The 24,581-nt window shown below is 32.8% G+C and overlaps 1 protein-coding gene and 1 long non-coding RNA gene across 3 annotated transcripts in view; one reads left to right on the forward strand and one right to left on the reverse strand.

Annotated features, from left to right (window-relative positions):
• Positions 1-24,034, reverse strand: part of LOC123656976 (BAG domain-containing protein Samui) — a 33,891-nt gene extending 9,857 nt beyond the window's left edge. Inside the window, exons 1-2 of one of the 2 annotated variants that reach the window (XR_006743628.1) lie at positions 23,638-24,034; positions 15,168-15,191 (exon numbers count right to left, since the gene is read on the reverse strand). Coding sequence is in view for 1 of the 2 variants with exons in the window: in XM_045592584.1 (XP_045448540.1) it covers positions 922-981 (60 nt within the window). In the remaining variant the exon portion in view is untranslated. Of the gene's footprint in view, positions 1-921; positions 15,192-23,637 lie in introns of those variants that run through there. The other variant, XM_045592584.1, reaches the window with a different exon arrangement.
• On the forward strand, positions 11,969-12,936 carry LOC123656977. The gene is made up of 2 exons (XR_006743629.1): positions 11,969-12,149; positions 12,586-12,936. It is a non-coding gene; the product is annotated as an uncharacterized LOC123656977 (long non-coding RNA).
• Positions 24,035-24,581: the final 547 nt, after the last annotated feature.

The raw sequence follows: 24,581 nt of genomic DNA on the forward strand, positions 1-24,581 counted from the left end.
GAGCCCACGTCTATAAATGGCGTTACGATAACAGCTGCGCGCGCGCCGTTGACTCACGGCCCGCAACGTGACAATTTACATTGGCTTTGTTTTATTTTTGAGGTAAAACAATGAATTATTCTCACGTGAATAATATCAATGTGTTTTAATGTAGCTTAAACTGTTTAAAATAAAATTAGTTTTTTTTATATAAATAGACATGTTCTCTAAAGTGTCTATGTGTGGATCGATCAAGTAAAAACAATTACAAATTTCAGTTTTAGTATTATTCTTCAGTAAACAATCATTTATTTTAAAACGATTTATCAATGCAGATGTTTAATGTGTGTAGTTATTTTATATTTTTCCATCGCGTTTTTAATATCAATATAAAAATCATCTATACAAATAAATAAAATTGGAGAGTCGTTTTGTAATAGTTAAATTATCGTTTTTTTACTAAATGAATATGGATGTATGACACGGTACGTATACCAAAATAACATTTTTTACAATTTTTGTCTGTTTATCTGTCTGTTTGTTCCGGCTAATCTCTGAAACCGCTGGACCGATTTTGACGGGACTTTCACTGACAAATAGCTGATGCAATAAGGAGTAACTTAGGCTACTTTTATTAAATAAATTTATTTTATAACCCTGCGAACTGAAAAATATTTTTTTGATAAATTCCACGCGGACGAAGTCGCGGTCACAGCTAGTAAATACATAAAAAATTCTTCCTATCTGTAATTGATTAAGTTGTAGTAATACTTGAATAAAAAAAAAAAATATATATATATATATATTAAATATTAAATCTTATTGTATTTAAAAAATAATTAATAAAATAATGAATGACCGTTTTTTAATTCATTGATCAGTTTCGAAGACCTAATTATTAATTATCTTATTAATAATATAAATCTTTATCAATGAAATTACCTCATTCGTAGCGTTCCCGTAATACTCCGGCGGCTTATCCACAACAACAGGTGATTCCATATTTCAATAAACACTGGAATGTATCACAGTATCACACAACACTACGGTACGACAAGTTTACGAGAAAATTGACGCTCAGTGCAAAACGTACTCTCCTATGTTTCAATATGAACTGAGTCAGATGGTAGAGAGCGATTTTATTTATACACTAGCGCACAACTCTCGAAAAGTCTGGACTGTTCGAGAGTAGCGTGTCTGCGGGGCTCCTACGTACTAGAACGGCGGTACGGCTTTATTGATTCAGAATCTTACATTGCTGGTTTTATACAGACGAAAAGTTAATAAACAGTATACTTTGAATAGCCAGCTAGCAATGTATATTATATTCGTTATGTTGTAGGCTTAAACTACCTTTGGTAAAGTAAGCTTGTACAAAATTGGTTGAGAATTTTCGAGTAGCTTTTCGATTTTTCATACATGAGTTTGTAAAAAAGTACTTATATTATTATTGAATGAAATAGTATAAGCAATACTAGCTGACCCCGCAAACGTCGTTTTGCCATATATCTTATTAACCCCCTTAATCCCCCCCCCCTACAACTTAGGGGTATGAAAAATAGATGTTGTTCGATTCTCAGACCTACCCGATATGCACACAAAATTTCATAAGAATCGGTCAAGCCGTTTCGGAGGAATTTAACTACAAACACCGCGAAACGAGAATTTTATATATAAGATGTAAACGAGGACTACTTTATTTACTTTTGTATTAGCATAATTGAACTTTTATACATCTGTAATTTATATTTAGAAATATTTTTTCCTTTAATTAGGTGCGCGGGATCTACCCGACCAGTGACTTTAGCTTTCTTTTTTTTACTATTTACACTAGAAACTTAAAATTTCTGCAAGCTACCTAGCTCGTTAGCGCGCCCCTTTCCACATCTGTAAGGTCTGTACAGCAGAAATGGTTAGACATGGAGTACGGTAGCATTTATGGACTTTGCGACCCCGCGCGGCTACTAGCGTAGTTCAAATTTAGTTCGGTATGTTTTTGTATTTTACGGTTTACGGCATGTTTTGACTTTATTTTATTAATTCTATAGAGTTAAACTGTTTATTACTTATATTTTATATTCTCATAAAATTAGAGATAGAGCGTTTATTTCAAATTCACGTATGCCAGTATATGCCAGAGGGATGGCGGATGGCTTTGTTTTACATGATAAAATATAAAAACGGGGATTGGGGTATCTAAGAAAACGTGACGTACGTACTAATTTTTTTTATATTCTCCTAACTTGATCGTTCTTAAAAAATTTTGATGACAACAAAATGTCATGATAAGGAGATGTTTTTGTGACGTATTATTTGCTAGGGGAGTTAATGAAAGCGTGAAAGCATCACAAAGTGGAAGGATGGGGTTCAGGGGGTTTGTTTCGTTCGTTCTTGACCATAAGTTATATACTATATTTTTTTCATCAAAATTTTATTCATCAGACTCAGACTCAGTCATCAGACTGTATATTATGACTGTATATTTGTATTACAAAAGCATTTTTAAAAGAAACTCGTAAAACATAGTGCAGCCTGATAGAGGTTTCCTTTATGATGGTGAAGTTCCAGGCCCTACAACAACAAACAGTGACTTTTAAGCAATTAAATGAGGAAGATGTCTCATCTGCCTACAAAATTGCAGTTGAAAAACGACCATGAAGTGTCGTAAATGTGCCAAATATATCTATGGTGATTGGTGACTACACGAAGAAAATGTGATAAATCTATAATTATATTACTACGTAAATACCCCTAATTACCTCTGTACATATAATTAAAATTGAAGTGTCTGTCTGTGATTTCAAAACAACTGTGTTTTTCAAATGCATATATATAGTTTTTACACAATACTAAAACACAAACGATTTTAAAATTCTTGTCTGTCTGTCTTTCTGTTTTTCCAGTATAATCTCCGAATCGGCTGAATCGATTTTGATGGGAATCTCACTAGAAGATACGCGGGTTAACCCTGGTTTACCACGCGCGAGTACTTACCGCCCAGATAGATATGAAATAACCAAACGTTTTCTATTAAATACGACAATTATTGCGAACAAATCTATACATCTATATTGATATTATAAAGCTATTAAGTTTATTTGTTTAAATGCGCTAATCTCAGCAAATACTGATTCTAATTGAAAAATTCATTTTGTGTTGAATAGCCCATTTACCGAGGAAGGCTTTTCTTCAAATTAACGCGGGTGAAACCGTGGGGCAAAGAGCAGCATGATGGATTAAGTGTTTATATATATAGATAACACATGTACAAAATTTAATTATAAATATACATTGTTTTAATCGAAAGAATATTACATTTTTCAGAAAGACTTCGTAAATTAATTATTATAATTATTTTAATATTATTTAACTATGTAGCAATATACTAATAATAAAAGTTATTTCATCTAAGATACCAATTACGTTTGCGATGTCGATAGTTCAGACGTTCTAAAAATAATAACATTTTCTTACGCACGCGGAAGAAACGCTGAAACATTCGTATCAGTAATCGACATACATATAATAGAAACGTTAATTCATTAAGCAAAAAACTCATTGAACGTAAAATTATAAAATAGGAATTAAAGAAACATTAGAAAACAATCAATTGTACCAACAATGTAGATTGTAGACGATATGTGAGAGTTGACTCTATTCACAACTATAGTACTTATAACATTTATAGGATGTTCGACTCCTAACTACGTTCCTTAAAATGGGGGTTCTGTAGGTGTTATAGATCACGTTCCACGTAAGAAAATACTTTTCCTAGCCCTTTTTTAAATTTTAATTTGTCTTAATATAGGGGCTATCCATAAATTCACACCCAGTTATTCACGATTTTTGGATCCCTCCCCCATACTTGTCACATTTCTGAGACCCTCCCTATCTAGTGTGACGTCATATATTTTGCATTATTCAACTATAAATTCTTATTTGTTAAATTAAAACATCAGTTTCAAAATTACTTATATTTTTATTTAATTATAACAAATATATTCTATTTTGAATTGTTATGTCACAAAATTTTCCCTCCCAAAGTCACACATATGACACTTCGTCGACCCAACGTGAAACGTAAGGGAGATGGGGACTTTTGGGCCAAAATGTAATGAGTGGAGATATAGTTTAAAAAATTGGTCATATTTTTTTATTTTAAAATATAAAATATCAGCTCAATTCTGCATCTGGAATCGGAGAAAATTGAGAAAAATCATTACAGCCTATACAGTCCACTGCTGGACATAGGCCTCCACAAATTTACGTCAAAAATAACGTGAACTCATGTGTTTTGCCCATAGTCACCACGCTGGGCAGGCGGGTTGGTGACCGCAGTACTGGCTTTGTCGCACCAAAGACGCTGCTACCCGTCTTCGGCCTGTGTATTTCAAAGCCAGCAGTTGGATGGTTATCCCGCCATCGGTCGGCTTCTTAAGTTCCAAGGTGGTTGTGGAACCTTGTTATCCCTTAGTCGCTTCTTACGACACCCACGGGAAGAGAGGGGGTGGCTAAATTCTTTAGTGCCGTAGCCACACAGCACATTGAGAAAAATAGTTTTCATCAAATTATTTCGGTATCGACTCAACTATAATCGATTACAGAATTCAAAAAGAAAATGTTTGCACTAGTTAATTAACTCAAGATATTTTGATGCACAATTAAAGCTGTAAACAATAAAGTGCATTTAAATAAAGTTACATTAATATCGAAAATATCAATTAATATCTGATAAACCAAAATGATTATCGAAATCGTATTGATTTAAAATAAGTCATATTTTTAATGACAGCTGTGACAGCTGACTAACAGTAATATTGTGTCCGTCACTCGTTTCGTGTTTACTGTTTTCCGATGCATTCTGGGTCCATTTCGGATATATATTTATGGTTTCAAGTATATATCAATATTTGTAATGAGTTTTCAAACAGTCTTCACTAAATATAACAAACATTAGTGCTACAAGGTGATCGGGTTTTTTTATAGACATTGTAACATAACCTCACTTGTAAAAAAAGTGTAATAACTCCACTCTCAGATAGCCAAAATATAGATAATTTTCAGCGAGGGATCAATAAGCCTAAATACATTAATCGATACCATTTTCATTTCATTGCATTTTGGCCCAAGAATGTATGGAATCGTATCCATCTCCTTTATGTAAAGCAAGCAAGCACGCACGCACGCACGCACGCACGCACGCACGCACGCACGCACGCACGCACGCACGCACGCACGCACGCACGCACGCACGCACGCACGCACGCACGCACACGAGTTACTCTAACAACGTACTTTTAATAATTTATTTATTTATTTAGGATCACCAGTAATTGTTAACACTAATACACAATAACGTGAACTTAATCTTAATTAATACTTTACAGCTAAGTGTTACAATTTCTTAAGGTGAAAGAAATTGTATTTTTTTTAAATGTATGTTCGGGGATAACTTCGTCTTTTATGAACAAGTTTTAATAATTTTTTTTTTTTTTTTGTTGGAAAGGAGATATCTCTAGTGTGGTGCCATAATAAGGAAACCAGGATCTGATGATGGAATCCCAGAGAAATCGAGGGAAACTCGAAAATCCGCATAACTTTTTACTGGTTGAACCGATTTTGATGTTTTTCAATTTAATCGAAAGCCGGTGTTTATCATGTGGTCACATTTAAAATTCATCGAGATCTGACTACAACTTTTGGAATAATCTTTGATAATGCGTATTTACTTGGCTAATTTTTCGTCTGCCTACGTTGTGTTACTTGTCGATATAATTGAAGTCGGTTTTTTTTAGTTTGCCTGCAAACACAATTATCTTAGGCATAAAAACATCCATAAAGTTAAATATGAATACTAACTGCCGCATGAAACTAAACAACCGCAGATGGAAACGAATTTGTTTGTCGTAGAATATTTTTTTATTGTAAACTATAGCCATGATAACGTGCTCACGAAACGTATCACTCGGAACGAGTCTATCAAAGCATCTCGTCTATTCGAACCAAGCCAAATGTAAAGCCAACTGCACCTTGAGTGTGGTGGTTTCGTCTAGAGCAAAACAACCCAAGCTTATTTCACACTCATAGGACCTTAGAGTAATTTAATTAATGTACGTAGATGATAAAAACCTCGAGTTAATTGATATTTTAGTTTAGTTTTGGACAATTTGCTCAGAGTTGTATAATTAAAATATTAAACTTATTTATGTTAACGTTTTGATATTGGTTTGTAGTCAGAATGACGCCATTTTTATTCAATGCCTTTTTTACTGACCATTAAGTTTTTTGTAATTCTTAGTTTACATAGTTTGCTACTTGGCACAGTCAAAATATTAATAAAAATCATAAGGTGAGGCCAAACGAGCGTAATTTTGTGAGTTGTCAGTCGCGTAATTTCGGTCACGTAATTTCTGCTGCATTCGTTTTCATACAAAAGTAAATTTCCGCTAGGCACCCTAAAAAAAGTATTTACTCGGTACTCTTATGATTGGTGAAATATGCTTTTCAATAAACGGGACCCGGTGATCTAGAAATTTCGTAAAATCGTTTTTTTTTAATATAAGTATTTCAAAAGTATACATTTAAAATTTGATGACGATATTTTCAGTATGTCATGTTGTAAAACTGATTTAAAAGGCCAGTGCCTAAGCAATCGGTCGGTGCTTCGGTTTCTTTACCTGAGTAGGTAAAGGGAAATATTTTAGTTTCGAGAACTGAAAAAAACTGAAGAAATTGAAGAGTTCAAAAGGACTAAGGATATACTCGTACTATGTGGTACTGGAATAGCTGATATATATTCCGTTCAAATCTAATTTTCCTGAGAATTTCCTTGACTAAAATTTTAAACGCGTTTATCTCAAAACAATTTTTTTCTGTCTAACATGCAGCAAAAAAAGTAAAGTAATCGAACACTTGAATGACTGAACTGAATGACTCTAATTACAGAGATATAATTATGATCCTTTAGGCAAATTATATTCACAATACGATATATGAAGGATGGTAGGGTTTCAAGTATCAAGTGACTTGTATATAATATAACACGAAGGATACGAAATACTATATTTTAACTCTTGCTGTAAATAATATGGTCAATCATATTTACTTAAAAATATAATACAATGCTACTGTTAAATAAGAATCAAAATTGTTTTGATAAATTGCTATATGTATTTTTGAAACGTTTTGTCATATTATTTGGTATGCTGTTGCTAACAATGATGGGAAATATGGCTGGAGGATTGATGGTGGAGAGATTTGGTCGCAAAAGTAATGTTTGGATAATCCACAACTATTTCCTTTCTGAACATGGATAATTGAAAATGTAATCTTTATTACTGTATAACATTAATAAATTACAATAATGAGCAGGCTTTTGGCAGGGATCGATAGTTAATAAAAGGTCGTTGCCCCCAGATCTAAATATACGCAAAGAGCATGTCAAATTAAATGAGGATCTGAACACAATGAGCAATACAGTTCCTTATTTCATGAGCATTTAGTGACCTGTGATAATATAAATCAAATCAATGAATGAGAATAATGCGTTACATCGATCGTTTATTATCATACGATTATATTCGAATAGGTATGAAATATTTTTTTTTAAATAATTGACTTATGTTTATGTATTTACTTTCTTATGTTATGTCTTTTTAGTAAATATCTCTATTTAAAGTTCTAATAGATCTAATTCTGTACATTGAAAGATTAAAAAAAATTGGAGGTAAGTACTTTATAATCAATATCTTGACCGAGCACTACTCCAAAATGCCTGAATAAATTTTACATAATTATATATAAAACTAACTACAGGTTAACTTCATAGATCGAAAACGGACACTAAATACTTTTTATGCTAAAACTCTGCACGGTTTTTTATACAGAAGATGAAGGTTTAATATGTACAAAGTCATAATTCTTTAACACTAGTCTGATTTCATTAACTGAACTTTAGTTATGAATACGATATTTTAAAAATTGTCCAGTAAATAATCAAGTCTTTTGTTAACCATGTCCAATAAACTTGATACTAGCAACTAGTGATGTGCCGGATCGTCAAAAATGTATATCCGCGGATACGGATCCGGATACGGATATTTAGTGTCAAGATCCGCGGATACGGATACGGATCTTTATTTACTCACTCAATCGGTGTCGGCGCGTGACCTGAGCATCTACCATGAGTTTTTGTTACAAGCGCACATGACATAGCTACAGTAGTAAACGTAGAAACACAACAGGAATAGTTATCTATACCATACCTATTATGAGTTATTCTAAATTTCACTATACAGTCTATCGAGCACTCGATAAGACTTATAGTTTTAAATGCGTTATATTGGTATTAGTTACTAATATCTTTATCTCTTTCTTTCGTATAGAAAAAAGAAAGAGTAAACATGATGACATTCGAATGTAGTGAGGTCTAAACGAAGTTTAAAATAATCCGACAAAAATGCAAAGCAGCATATTACAGTGAATTCATGCGAGCTCAAGAACTTTTAAATTTTTTCAAGTTATTCCGTCAGTTTAAATGTCTAACTTTAGTTGTTGTCAAACACTTGTGAAACAATCATATTGTTTAATTGTTATACAATAATTCTAAAACAACAAAATATAAAAAATGAGAACTAGCGCTTGCCAGTTCGAACTTATGGGGGATTGTATGGAAAAGTAAGTGTACATTTAAGTGTTATGGTTATTTATCTCTTTCTTTATTCACCTAAATCGCGATCATAATTTTATTCACGTAAATCGTGTTTTACGAACGGGGATGCATTTCACTTTGGAAGGCTTTTTGCTGCCGTCTTTCGTCTGTTAATGTAGCTGCTTCTAACATTTCCGTGGCAATATATGTTCTACCAAACATAACGCAAATAAATAGTATGTAACTTAATAATTATAAACTTCTCGCACGATTTTTTCAAGTGAGTGACGCAACTATAATAGTAACGTTAAACAGGGTGACATCTGTCAAATATGTTACTCATGGTAGCGAATTGTATGAAAATATCGGCGCTCTAGAATGACATTTACGAATGTAGTTAACATAACTGTCTTGAGAAAACTTAGGGTACCAAATATAGTAATGATAGTATCCGGTAGAGGCGCTGCTCAACTTGCCATACAAATTTTTTACTACACTCGCTAACGTGTATCGTCTCTGGAAACTCATGGTAGACCCACTGAAAACGATAGTTGACGTCACGCCCGGCGTAACGGGTAGGACAGGTTTCAACTTGCATTGTGCGTGTATTTTTTAGTTAACCGACTTTCAAAAAACGGAGCAGATTCTCAATTCGTCTGTATTTTTTTTATGTATGCCACCTTAGAACTTTTTACTGAATGGACCGATCTCGATGATTCTTTTTTTAAATCAAAAGGTGGTGCGTACCACGTGGTCCCATTAAAATTTAATTGAGATTTAACAAGTTATATCTAATAATACGTTATTACTTTTCAAGTTATATCTAATAATACGTGTTTGGACTATTTTTTCGTCGGTTTACGTTTGTATTATACCGCATAAGGACGTTTTAATCGAAAGCTGGTGCTTATCTTGTAGTTTCATTTAAATTTGATCGAGATATAGTAAGTAATATTTGATGACGCGTATTTATGTAACGGTGCGTAAGCGTCGTTGTCGTCACTTATTTTTTCGTTAACGTTATTAGAAACAACTTCGGTTTGAAGTATCGTATAACGTACTGAGCTATACTATCCACTATCACACGGGCAGTGGCAGTTTATTGTTTATAAATAATTATTATGATTCTTCTTTTAATCGCAAGCTGGTGCTTTTCTTGTGGTCCCATTTAAATTTGATCGAGATCTGATAGCTACTTTTGTAATTTAAGTCGGTTTTTTTTCGTTTGCGAGAAACAATTATTTAGCAATCGGGCATCTAAAAAGCTTAATAAACTGCGATAAAATCCGAAAAAGTTGTTTCAATAAAAAAGTTATTTGTTTATAAAAATAAAGTCATAACTTTCTATGTGTATGTGATCTCATAAGATAGTTGATCTAGTACCTTTGATTTCTATACTATTAATATGGTAACTTACTAGAATATATGTTTGGTACTAAAGGTGCCAAATGTTTGATTATAAATAAATAAATATCTACACAATACACACACGGTCGTCTGTTCCTAAACTAAGCAAACACTTGTGTTATAGGTAACGACCGATTGGTATAGCTACATATTTTTTCGATAAACATACTTATAAATAATATATATAAATAAATATATACATTACACCCAGACTCGGTGTGGGAATGGAACCCACAACCTCCGGAACAGAAAACAGGGTCACTTACAAACTGCGCCAACGGGCTAGTCAGATCAGTCAGATTTTAATAAAGAGATACTTTGAACGGGACTTTTTTAACAGGGATAGATAGTATCATGGTAATGTCTGTTCAAGAATGACACAAAAAAAATTCATAAACTAGACGTTAATATCGTGCTGGCATCATAATTATTAAATGTTTTGAAGACTTAAGAAACGTCTTATTACGTCATCGTTAACAAAACAATACGTATGTTCTGTCATTAAAACTACAACTTTTAATATGTTAATACACGGACTAATAAATGCAGGGATGCGGGTAGTTAGAGGGACATATTGATACGTTGCTCGTGTGTGTAACGTTGCCGCAAAGTCCTAACTGTCCATATTTTTGACATACACAAATAATTGTTCAATATGTCTACTGTATGTATAGTAAAGTTTAGTTTTGATATGTTGTGACACAAGGTACACATATTAGAATTTTTACTTTAAAGTTCATCAGAAATTAACGTTCTGGCGTACAAGATCGTATTTTTTCTAACGTAATGTGCCATTATATGATAATCTTACATTCTGACGTACTTAACGTACTGTCCGCGAAAGTGTTAATTATACTACTTAATCACATCATCTAAGTTATTATGCAGCATTTTATCCTGTCAATTGAATTTGTAAATTAATAAGAGATCCGTAAAAGATCCGCATGAAAAGTGATGGATACGGACACGGATCTCATTTTTCCCGCGGATATCCGCGGATACGGATATCTGGAACATCACTACTAGCAAAATACAGGAAACCTTTTATCATAAGAACTAATTGAATGAAATAGCGTATTAGAAGTATGTACGTAATTGCAACCGGGAAGCGAACGAAGTCGTGAAGATGTAAAATAAAAAAAACATTATCAAAACTTAATAAAATGGAATAGGTATGTGAAATACTTTTATGCACATTTAAAACGTTTTAGAGTGTAAATAAAAAAATCTTTTAAAGTTTATACAATACAGTTTCATTTCAAAATTGCCCGACCACCGCGCACCGCCATCACTACCTCCACAACAACAAAATAAATGTCAAACGATTTGTGAAACTTTAAGCTTGCGCATCATAAAACCGAATAAACCAAAACATATCAGCATTATACAAGTTTTCCTTATTTTCATTTGGTCTAATATTTTTTGTGGGTTAGTATAAATAAAGTGTGTAGAAAACTAAATGTTAGAGCAACTGTAATCAAAATTTACGCGCAATAGTGTCTCTGAGTGTCATGTTAATCATTGCTTTATAAATAATTTACTTAAGATGTTGATCTTGTAACTATAAAGTCAAAATATGATACGGATATAATTAAGAGACATATAGTGTTTCCACAAATAGTCCTTTCTAAATTGAAAATACTTCAGGGTTAATCTTTAAACTATAAACAATATTACTGGGGCGTACGTAGGAGGAGGCTCTGTGACTGAGTTCTAAATACCTCTTTACATTTAAATTTTGTAACAAATACATAAATCGTGTACAAAGTATAGGGTTTCCAAAATGATTTTATTGAATACCTAAATTGCGACAGGAAAAATATGGATGATAACGAAGACGTAGCGACAACTCCTTGTACACTTCAATCAGAGTAAACACTGACTGATGGCAACCCTAGCTGTGTTACCATCTAAACAATTGAACTATTTCTAAACGCTAAGAAGCAACAATCTGTCATTGTACTCACGTTTCGCTTCATTTTCAAACAGACATCGTCAACACGCGCACCTCGAGAGTAAAAATCGTTTATTTTCTGTTGATTTGTGCTAAAATTTTTCGATAAGTCCCCTCCAGTAGCGCTCACTTGTTCAACTCAGCGCGTTTTAATGTAAGGTGAGTGGGTGAGACGACTCCCCGAAATAGAACTTTTGGAATAACTCTACACAAACTATATTCCTGCGTCACTGTTGACGAGATGAAGATCAAATGCAGACGTATACCGGAATGCGTCTTGTCTATGATCCATTTTTCTATTATTTTTATAATAACTATATGTAAGCATTTCGTATTTAGTCGTCAACACTTAATTAGTATACCATATCACGTAAACCAATAAACAAATAATTCTAACAAATCGTCACATTCGACTTATAGTGATATAGTCTGGCTATGATCAAGAAGATAAATGCAGAATAAAAACAATTAGTACAACTTCTTAAAATATACGCATCCAGTAGCAAAATTTTATAAATGTTTGTAAAGAAAGGGATATGCCTATTTACGTTATAAGTAATTTTCATAAGAAGACCATGAAACTTAATATTAATAGGTTTTTTTCGTCGAGGCCGCAGCGGGACGCGTGCGCACCTTGCATTTCTTCCTCGACAAGTGCAGTAAAAGGAGAGTCCTTGGGCCCACTATCGTGAATCATTAGCACCTACGCGCGCTTTTAACAGAATGATTGGTTGACACCGTAGTGCTTACCGGGACCGCAATAGTGCAGCGCAATTTACGATAGGGTTGTCTTTTAACAATTATTATGGATTTTGTTATAGTTATGTAATTAATTTAAAAAAAATGTCAATTTTACTATCTCTTTTAGTATTAATTAAATCCATGTACGACTATTCGTTTTAATGTTGTAAGTGTTAATAAAGAATTGAATTGAATTTGAAAAATATAAAATGATTTTGACGTCAAATTTTATTCGTGTTTAAATTAGTGTCGTAATTTTTATTATTAAAAAAATAAAACAAAATAATGGGAAACTTTTTCAACTACATGTTGAATACATAGTTTTCATAAGTTGGTCAGCCCTACTACATCAGATAATTATGTTATAGTATTACAATAATAATGAATAACGAGTTATAGCGATTGCGCATTGCTGGATGACCGCATGTTATTGTAATATTAGAACAATCTTGAAAGCGAAATCGTTTTTGATCGTAAGGTAAAATTAATGGTTTTGCTACTTCGGATTATTGCAACTCGGGACTCCTTAACCTAATTCCTATGTAACATGGAATGTTCTGCGCTAGTATCATTTGAGAATACCTTTACTAATAGACAGTACTACAAAATGCTATTTGTTTTTATATATACATATATTCTATTTTATTAATAATGGTCATGACATTTTTTTTAATTTTATAATTTCGAACAGAATCTACTGGACGCAGTATAAAAATAAAATTTGAAACAAGTTTAAAAAAACATACTTTTTTACATCGTCGTGTAAACTACTACCATTCTCATATACATATATTGATTATTTTATGTGCAAAATAATTACGAAAACAAAAAAAAAAAAACATTCTGGAATCGTTAGGGCAGGTAAAATAGTTGCACCTGAGGCGTGTGCTGAATAATTTGTGTGTAAATCCGTTACGTGACGTGACTAGGTAGAAATACCAATACAGGTAAGTATTAAAAATATTAATGTCATGCTATAATTGTGTAACGCGATTATAATGTGACATAAATAATAATACAAATTCATATACACTGGATTACTAATATCACATTTAACTTATAAAACCTTTAAAACCTGATGACAAACACCGCGTAATCTTAACTTTCAGCTAGGTTAGTTAAATATGAATTGATAAAGTTAAAAGTTCCGCTTAGATAATAGCCAATATATATATTTAATTAGAAGGGAAATATACGACGTTTTGGTATAGTACTCCTTTTAGGTATTGATCGATCACGCGCCATTTACCGATTAGGATATTTTGTTGGCAATCATATTTTTGTATAATATAAGTTGCGTTCGAAAGTTTTTTCTCAACAATAACCATTCGATGCTATTACGAATACATGGTGATTCAACATCCTAATGTGAAATACATGGAAAGTAGCATTCCTTTATAAGGAATGTAGAATCACACATATACTATTTATTGAGGTAGGGAATGGTCGGAAATATCCTGCTCAACACCTGCAGCAAACCGTCTGGGGAAGTATTTTATCTTTAGGTAAGATCACAGCTAAATAATACTCTAATGATTGTGTGTTAATTAAGATGGCCAGAGCTCCCGGGGACTGTCAAGAGTAAGGTCGTCAATGCGCTTATGATGCTTCTTGTTTTGTAGGCTTCTATAGACAACGGTAACCACCTATAATCAGGGGAACCTTACGCCTGTTTGCCAACCTGGTAGTATGAAAAAAAATATCTAGAAGGGGTCTCATCCCTAATACCTGCTATATGGTTGCTATATTCAGAATAAAAGTTAGCCTTGTTTAAAAATGAATAGTTTGTAAGCAGAACGAACCGTTTCACAAATATAGCAAACCAGGCTAAGTGAACTTTTCACATCGTGCTGCCCTGTTAAGCAGTTAAACATGAGTTGGGTCTTGGCACCAGACAGATTTATATGATATTGCTAGTCAACTTTTACGAATCGTAAGAGATGTTAGCCTATTTAGTTTCTAGATAGCTTTCCAATGGATATTAAACTGTGGTGACCATGAGTATGTCGATAATCTTAGGTACTTCAAATAATAAAAACAATGGTTGGTTAACGTATGATTTAATAAATTCAGCCACAGTTAATTTGTTCGGATAAGGTTAAAAGTGTATCATATTCTTATTTCTTATACGACTACAATTTAAATTTGGATAACAAAAAAATGGGATATAGAAGAGGTTTTAAACAATATTTTTGAAATAATTTGCCTTAACTAAAACTGTTTGCTGTGTGGTTATGGCAGTAAAGAATATAGCCACCTCTTCTCTTCCCGTGGGTGTCGTAAGAGGCAACTAAGGGATAACACAGTTCCACTATCACCTTGGAACTTAAAAAGCCGACCGATGGCGGGATAACCATCCAACTGCTGACTTTGAAATACACAGGCCGACGACGGGCAGCAGCGTCTTCGGTGCGATAAAGCCAGCCCTGCGGTCACCAGCCCGCCTGCCCAGCGTAGTGACTATTGGCAAAACACGTTCACGCCATTTTTGGCGCGAACCTGTGGAGACCTATGTCCAGCAATAGTCTGCGATAGGCCGAAGTGATGAAAGCTGTTTATCAGCGATATATGTAAAATATAACAATTTAAACACACTAAAAAAAAAAAAAATGTTTTATCTTAGGCGTTTCCGTAACGTATATTGTTATATAAAACTATTTTATGTCAAGACACATTAAATCAGCATAAAATAATAGCGCCGGCATAAAGAAGTTTAATGGCCGAATTTTCTTTTAAACTTTGTTAATTTTCACTTGTTGCAGTTATTTTAAGCTGAATCCTAGATTTTTGGCATTGATAGAGACAGATTCAAAAGTTCTTACAGTCTAAGAATTTAATGTTGTCCGACACAAACTAAATCATGCGCATTTACAAATTCACTGTGTGTATCGTTAAATAATGCGTTAAGAATATATCAATGATCAGCTGAAGGCGCAGCGGTCGCGGCACTGGCTGTAGCGCTGACGGTCGCGGGTTCGATCACTATTCATGGCAAACTTTTGTATAGAATTTTGTCATAGTATGGGCGTTTGTACGTTTGTATTGTATTTGTTTCTGGACCGACACAGGCATAAATCTCAGTGAGGGCCCTTATTAGGCGTTAATTTATTTGTCCGGAATTTAACTTATTTTAAAAAATTTACCAACTCAATCAATCAAGCTTAAAACTATCACGTTGAATTACGTTAATCAATTATTATTTACACGTAACGAGTTAGTAATAAAAGCTACGAAGCACCTAATATCTAAATAACTCTGTTTGAGAAATAGCCCAGCCATCTAGCGCTACAAGATAATGTTTGATGTTCAGCAAAGTTTTGTCACATTGTGATACTCACACTTTAACCTACTACTTTATTTTTATTTTTACATCTATGCACCCTATGTCCAACCATATATTCCAATAAAGTGTTTGCCAACGTTGTTTTATAAATTGGCTTTTATTAACTTTTGGCGTTAAATAAATTACAACTATGAGTCTGGGCGCTGGTTACTTTTTATTCCGGAATTTAGTATGGTTCCCTTGGGACAGAGAATGAAAGTCTAAATATGAAACAGCGAATAACAACGAGTACAGCTTGTATATGCATAAATAATATTACCTAGTAAAAAGCACAGCTTTACAAGGGTTTGCGAGTATATTTTAACATAGTACTCGTAATATTAACTTTGAAATATTTTTCATGGTATGTCTTTCGGACATTTTTTATTTGCAACAGTCAAACAGTAGCTAACATTCTGATCGCATCATTAAAACGAATACGATCATTTTGTGATGATACGTATAGGTATTACGTATGTGTAAGAATATTAATATTAATATTAATAAAATAGTACACGGAGCTTACACTCTTTGTCACTAATACTTCATAATCAATCATGGCTTACAATTACAATAAAATATTTAAGCTTTGCATTATTATTTCTTACAGTATTGTTAGGTTAGTATTAGTAAAATGACGTAAACACTAATTAAAATATGTCATATTTTGATGAAAATTGGTCACTTGATCACTACATCCAAATTGATCAGATCATAAGACGATACCCGTAATAATTGTGTTTGCTCACAAACGAAAAAAAAACCGACTTCAATTACATCGACAAGTAATACAACGTAGATCGTCGAAAAAATAGTCAAGCAACTACGCGTTATCAAAGATTACTCAAAAGGTAGTTATCAGATCTCGATAAAATTTATATGTGACCACATGATAAACATCAGCTTTCGATTAAATTAAAAATTATCAAAATCGGTACACCCAGTAAAAAGTTATTGCGGATTTTCAAGAGTTTCCCTCGATTTCTCTGGGATCCCATCATCAGATCCTGGTTTCCTTATCACTATATCAAACTAGGGATATCCCCTTTCTAACAAAAAAAGAATTATCAAAATCGGTACATCTAGTAGAAAGTTATGCGGTATAATACAACGTAGGTCGACGAAAAAAGCGTCAAGTAAAAACGCATTATTAGATATAACTCGAAAAGTAGTTGTTAGATCTCAAATAAATTTAAATAGGACCAATTGGCACACACCACCTTTCGATTAAAACAAAATTTGTCGAAAATGGGTCTACCCGGTCAAAAGTTCTGATGTAACATACATAAAAAAAAATAAAAAAAAATAAAAAAATAAATAAAAAAAATACAGTCGAATTGAGAACCTCCTCCTTTTTTGGAAGTCGGTTAATAAAATGTCGAATTTGAGCAATTAATTGTTCTTAAAGAAATGTTAATCATTTTTAAACATCATGTTGTGGTCCAGAAATCATTATTGTCAATATAAAATTAATTTATGCTATTTTGTTCTTGAAAAGTAAAACAGTGATATACGACGACGACTTCATTAATTTTCTTGTAGTATATTTCCTTTGGAGTGGCGTAGTCCTTATGGACACAGTCCATTTTCTTCCCTATGTAAGTCAAAACAACGAAGATGACAAAAATTACAATATTTAGTCCTAAGTTTTTCTGTGCTGTCTCAAAATTAGCGACATGCTTTAAAAATTGAGAATTGTCACGAAGTAAACTTTTTTCCGCATCTCGAGGTTTTTGCTGACGTTCTCTTCTACGATTTATCATAATGGACGCCACTACAAAGATTTGACCACGATTGAAACCACGTGTAACGACTAGTATCACTCTAATTCGAAACTAATAACAAAATATCTTCGAAAATGTTCGTACGTACACGTGTCTTAATTTGGCACATATACATTACTCATTACATTGACATCTATGTATACAAAAATTTCGTCTCACGATGTACGTGGGCGATAAGCTCCGAAACTACTGAACAAATTTTTGTCGATTTTTGTAAGCATTTGTAATTTGGTCCAACTTGGGAGATAGGGTAGTTTTTATCTGAATCGGACCCGGTAATTGGCGCTGCTATCTGTATATAAGCAATGAAATTTGGTAGCTGTTTTTCGGGCAGGACTACAGGACTACGTCTGCCGGGTCCGCTAGTAATTATATATATATATATATATATATATATATATTGTTTTGTTCATTGACTATGCATACAGCATTTACGGCGTTTTCCAGGATTTGAAACAGTGTATGTAAGTCGTTGTTAGGTAAGCCAATTTTCTAAGATCATTGGGATAGAACAAGTGCACGTAAATTAAGACGAAATTATTTTCTTAATTGGATAATATAATGAACTTAGAGGTACGAATATGAATTCGTTGGAAAAATAACAAATTAATCTTTTTTTGCGTGTAAATAGGAACAAAAATGATTATACCTAATTTTGTTTAATTTTAGGATATCGATCTATTGTTAGTATACATTGAAATTATAAGCTGTGCCAAGAGTTTATTATCTTTATTACTAACAATGTCACCCGGCGAAATTCGAACAGCCATCAATACATGTATAAGAACCTATTTATTTTGTTTTTTGTTTGTCGAATGAAATCACACAATGATTGTCTTCTTCTTCTTCTTAAAATACTTTAGGAAACACAACAATAATTGTCATTAAAAAACGTTCTAGAATGTTCAGAAATCTGAGTGCACAATTATCGAGTACAATGCACATAGGTACGTCGACGGTATTTCCTGTCGTGTACCGGCGCAGTATAAAGTGTATTTATATATTCTATTTTTTGTAATTGACTACCGCTACTGAACGATCAGCGAAGACGAACGTAAGATGAAGCGACTAGGATGGTACGATCCTACTTCCAACTATTTGTTCTTGACAGCGATTAAATTATAAAACAAAATGTTGCATCTTCCAGCTCAATGGTTTTTTCCCCTTGCGTTACATATTAATATTTTTTACAAAAATCAAGAATACAAATAAAAAGTATTATTGAAGAGGGACTTTAGTGGGGGCCATTGTCTTACACAAATAGTGGCATAGATTCGTTACTTTCTTATTTTTAGGTAGTTTAAACGGTATAAAAGATTTTATGATCGGTAATAAAAGATGAATACATTCTTAGCGCTTATTTACGTCCGAAAAAAGGCAAATATTTTAAAGTATATCATAACAAAATGCAAATCACGTCACTTTCTTTATCACCTATATGTTAATACAATTTTCTAAATTTAAAAGAGAAACTATTAAGAAATTCAATCCAAAAAATAATAATTTTTATTTCATTTTTTACCAACTAAACTAAATTTTAATGTGACCTAAAAATTACAGATGTTCATTCCGAAGTAATAATTATGCAATAGCTACTGAAAACTATGTTAAGAATAGAATATGACTTTATAGTCATATTCTATTCTTTAGTCTGTAAATATTAATTGTAGATAATTATATGATACATAAGAAAGCGAATATAAAAACGGACCAAGTCCTCAAATCAGATTTTTTAGCTAACCTGACTTCCAAGAACTAAAGTTAATATTCCTACTTTATATAACAACGTCAATAAATTAATATCGTCATAAATTACGAGTTGCATTTCGCAGTTTTAACTTCGTAACTTCCGATCTCGTTGGAATATCGGGATAAAATAAAGCCAAAGCCTTCCAAATTTTCATATTTCGACACCTCCATCTTATATCACACCATCTTAATATTAGTTCTACTACTACTGGGAGCTGCTGAGACTGCAATTTTTAGAAGCTCCTTTGAGTAATAAGATAAATCATACAAAACCACTTCTTCGTTTAATGTCTAGATAAATTCCTATTGAAATCAATTTACGTACATCTCTATTATACAATAAGACAGTAGGATCCCGGAAAGACTTCAAGGCGAGCCATATGAGACATGTGTCACTCACCTTAAATGTTTCAATTCTTACATGAGATTCTCCAACTGTGTAATACCAGATATGGAATGAGAATAAATACTCAGAGAACAAAGGACTATCGATGACAACAAGAAAAAAACGAAGTATAAATTTATTATGTACGCTTATATTTCGTAAAAAAACAATCATACTTAACGTCAAGGCGTAATGAATAAACGATTTCGTCTTACCACAATATCAACAAGTCTTTGTAAGGAGTGTAAGGCACTACCACTTTACAATACAACAGAGCCTTGCCAAACTTTATATTAATTGAAAATTTTAGGAAATATGAACTAATTGAAAGCGCATAAAATTATTACGTTTTTTCTTAACATCTGTATGGTCACAAGTCTAGGTGGACTCTTATATGAGTCTCGGACTTACGACTATAAATTAAGCTTTTTCTTCTATTTGGAGCAACAATTAGTACATAACTACATATATCCATGTCTAAAGTTTACTACTATAGCTATGTTAAGATTTACAATAAGATTTAAATGAATTATATATTCATAAAGGGAGCTTAACTCGCACCCGTGGCATAATACCTTTTAGCGTGCCCCCCCCCCCCCCCCTCGAACACTTTAGATTATGTTCAGTAATTTTTTGTTTTCATCGAGTTTTCACTTTGACGATTCCGCAATGCTTGAAGACAAAGGTCTTCGAGCAATGCGTCCTGCCTGTGTTAACATACGGAGCCGAGATGTGGACACTGACGAAGGGACTGGTCCACAAGTTTAAAGTCACTCAACGTGCAATGGAACGGGCTATGCTGGGGGTTTCTCTCAAAGATAGGATTAGAAATGAGACTATCCGCGAGAGAACGAAAGTAACCGACATAGCCCACAGAATTAGCAAGTCTAAGTGGCAGTGGGCTGGTCATCTGTGTCGCAGGACGGATGGCCGTTGGAGTAGACGGGTCCAGGAGTGGAGACCGCGTTTTGAAAAACGCAGTTTGGGACGTCCTCGGGCCCGTTGGACCGACGGTCTTCGTAAGATTGCCGGTGTAGGCTGGATGAGGATAGCGGAAAACCGGGATGTCTGGCGCGAACTTGGGGAGGCCTATGTCCAGCAGTGGACTGCCATAGGCTGAAGTGATGATGATGAGTGATGAATTTTTTGTTTTGCGAACCTTTGTGAGTAGGGCCCGGGGCATGATTACTCCCCCTCGCTACGCCACTGTTTGGCTACTAATGAAACTACAATATTAAGAAATAATCAAAGTTGAAACAAATATTTGTATAGGCCATGCAGATATTTATAAGTCCTGAGCATTTGTGTTTGTATGGTGTGTGGTTTTAGAGCACCGATACAATGTTCTTCATACTAGGGGTCGAGTGTGTCCCATATATGTAACTATTAAATTTTCTTCGCCACAGAACTAGCAGTAAAATTATAATGGAACTTATAAGAAAGATATGGAAAAATAACATTACGGTAGATAGGTATAATCATATGTTAAATGACAATGTGAGTTGTATGTTAAATGAAAATGGAAACAGATTACATCACAGTCCAATATGTACTAATCTATCCTCGTGTCAATATTAACACACAAGCACTAGTATATTGTGTTCATGTCTAATCAGTAAAAAAGTGATTGATATTTTATGTGATATGACCTGTAAATGTATGTTTTACCGAAATACCAAAATTGAGTTTTAATATTAAACTGCTTGCATGTCAGTGTGTATACAATATACCTCCAAATTAATTATTAAATAGTCTCCAACTCTTCTTCTATATAGAAAAAAAAAACTTGTGACCAATTGTAAGTAAAGTTTTCATGCTGTTTAAATAAATAAGAATCTATTGATTACATCAAGATTTACAATAATTTCTGAATGATTCTTAATAACAAGAGTTTTAAAGTCTATGGATCTGAAGTATGAATAGATTCTTTGGCCAAATGCAGTAAAACGATTGATAGAAAAACACTATACACTAAAGAAAGTAATAAAATTTTGAAATCAATGACAAAAGGCTTGATTTTGAATTATTATCATGCTAGTTTTTACATGTAGAATTTATTTACTTTTTAAACGACTTCCAAAAAAGGAGGATGTTCTCAATTCGACTGTATTTTTTTTTTATGATGTTACTTCAGAACTTTTGACTGGGTGGAGCGATTTCGACAAATTTTCTTTTAATCGAAAGGTGGTGTGTGTCATTAGGTCCCATTTAAATTTATTTGAGATCTAAGAACTACTTTTCGAGTTATATCTAATAATGCGTTTTTTTTACTTGACGCTTTTTTCGTCGACCTACATTGTATTATACCGCATAACTTTCTACTGGATGTACCGATTTTGATAATTCTTTTTTGTTGGAAAGGGGATATCCCTAGTTTGGACCCATGATAAGGAAACCAGGATCTGATGATGGGATCCCAGAGAAATCGAGAGAAACTTTTTACTGGGTATACCGATTTTGATAATTTTTAATTTAATCAAAAGCTGATGTTTATCATGTGGTCACATATAAATTTTATCGAGATCTGATAACTACTTTTTGTGTAATCTTTGATAACGCGTAGTTACTAGACTATCGTATTTTTCGTCGATCTACGTTGTATTACTCGTTGATGTAATTGAAGTCGGTTTTTTTTTGTTTGCGAGCAAACACAATTACTAAATAATTACATGTTAATTATAAAACTTTAAAATAAAGTAAAAATTTATGTTTATGACTATACAACGACACAAACAATAACACTGGAATCTAAATGACACAGTCATCTGAATGTAATTATTCTAAGAAAAACTGTTACGTTTTTTAAGGTCATGTTCACAGATAACATAGTATTGAATTATGAAAAATGTTGCTACAAGTCTGCACAATAAAATTGTCTTCATAAATTAATCACTTCCCATTGTGTACTCAGAAGCTGAAAAAAATGTGTTCCATTGGCAATGATACAGATTAAATTTATTGAGAACATATTCTTGGAATTATAGATGTTTAAAAGAAAAACAAAGCTATGCAAGCAAATTTACAACTTTTTTATACTGAATTTTTCTTATCTAACAACAAGAAAATTACAATAATTTTTATTGGTTTATTAATCTTATGTTATTAATCCAACACTTGCTGCAAGGTGTTATATAACATTTATTGAAATTCATTTTTAACAGCAAAAAAAAAAAATGTGTTAATGCTGCATTTATGCAGTTTTAGCCTTTGAACAAAAAAAAATGTTAGTATAATATGTATGGATTTGCCTGTAATTATTAATCAATAATATTTATTGATAATGTCTTATATTAATGGAAATCTACAAGAATAAAATATAAACTGTTACTTTTGTGTTATTTTTTAAAAAACTAAGCAATTTAAATACAACTTTCTTTGGAGTTATAAGAACATTTCAGACTTGTTGTATGAGCAATATTATAATTATAAGCACAAATATTTTACTGCACATTAGTTATCCAACACCAATACTTATAGAATGTCATAACCATACAATACAGATATGACAATTAATTCAGCTTAATAAAACAGCATCATTGAACTCCATTCAATATTGTGCCATACTTCTTTATATTGTACTCAATTTTTTTGAGACTTGGGATCATGAAGAGAGAAGTATGTTACAAATGACTATTTTACACTTCAAATACTTATAATAGAACTAACCTCACAAGCAGGCAGTTAGATGGCACTCAGGAGCACTTGTGTTATAGGCAGGCATCAACCGTCCTGTGGAAAACCATATCAGTGTTGCATATTCATTAAATATATCCCATATTAGTTAGTAAAAATTAATTGCCAAACATTATTATACAGTCAAGGATACTATAATTGGACCCAAGCCAAGTACTTTGTACTGAACCGAACGAAACTGAAAATCATCAATACAATCGTGGTTTAAGCAGTAAGTTGTCACAGTAATTGGCAAAATTAGTAAACAAATATGGGATGATGGCCAAAAAATATTGCATAACACCCGGTACACAAAAAGTGAAAAAAAACGTGCATGGTAAAATCAAGCGCAAGGCAAAAAACTAGACGATGTTAGATATCGTATAGCAGTGATAAGATACTCACAAAACTTCTTCCTCGAAAGGGCATTTCACTCACAAACACGGAAAATTGACAGTTAATCACTTTAAATTAATATATGTTTAATGCAACAAATTCACTTAAAATCACTAGTGTCACGAACTGCACTAGCACAATTTCTAAACAATTTTATCCGTCTCATTCGCTGTTCTCAGTAGATAAAGTTTGACAGAACTATTCTCTTTTCTAGAACAATCATATAAAAAGTTCCTGTACACGCATACTACACACAAGTCCACGCCGTTTAGAGAATTGTAACGTGTTTACACTTTATATAATGTAGAAGATTAGTTAAGTAGCTATAAAAAATACGTTTCCATATTTTTTGTCTATTAATATTTCTTAAGTTACAGTTTTGTTTTGCTGGTGATATATATATTTTTTTCCGTATAATACGATTCCGGTCTTCACAGACCGTGCTAATGTTCAATGATGCATTTAGACAGCGGAAAAGATATATAAATATATGACACTAATAGGGTATTCCACTATGTTTGAAAAAGTACTTTGGCAAAATA

The sequence above is a fragment of the Melitaea cinxia genome, chromosome 10 (assembly GCF_905220565.1).
Source record: "Melitaea cinxia chromosome 10, ilMelCinx1.1, whole genome shotgun sequence".
Classification (NCBI taxonomy): Eukaryota; Metazoa; Arthropoda; class Insecta; order Lepidoptera; family Nymphalidae; genus Melitaea; species Melitaea cinxia.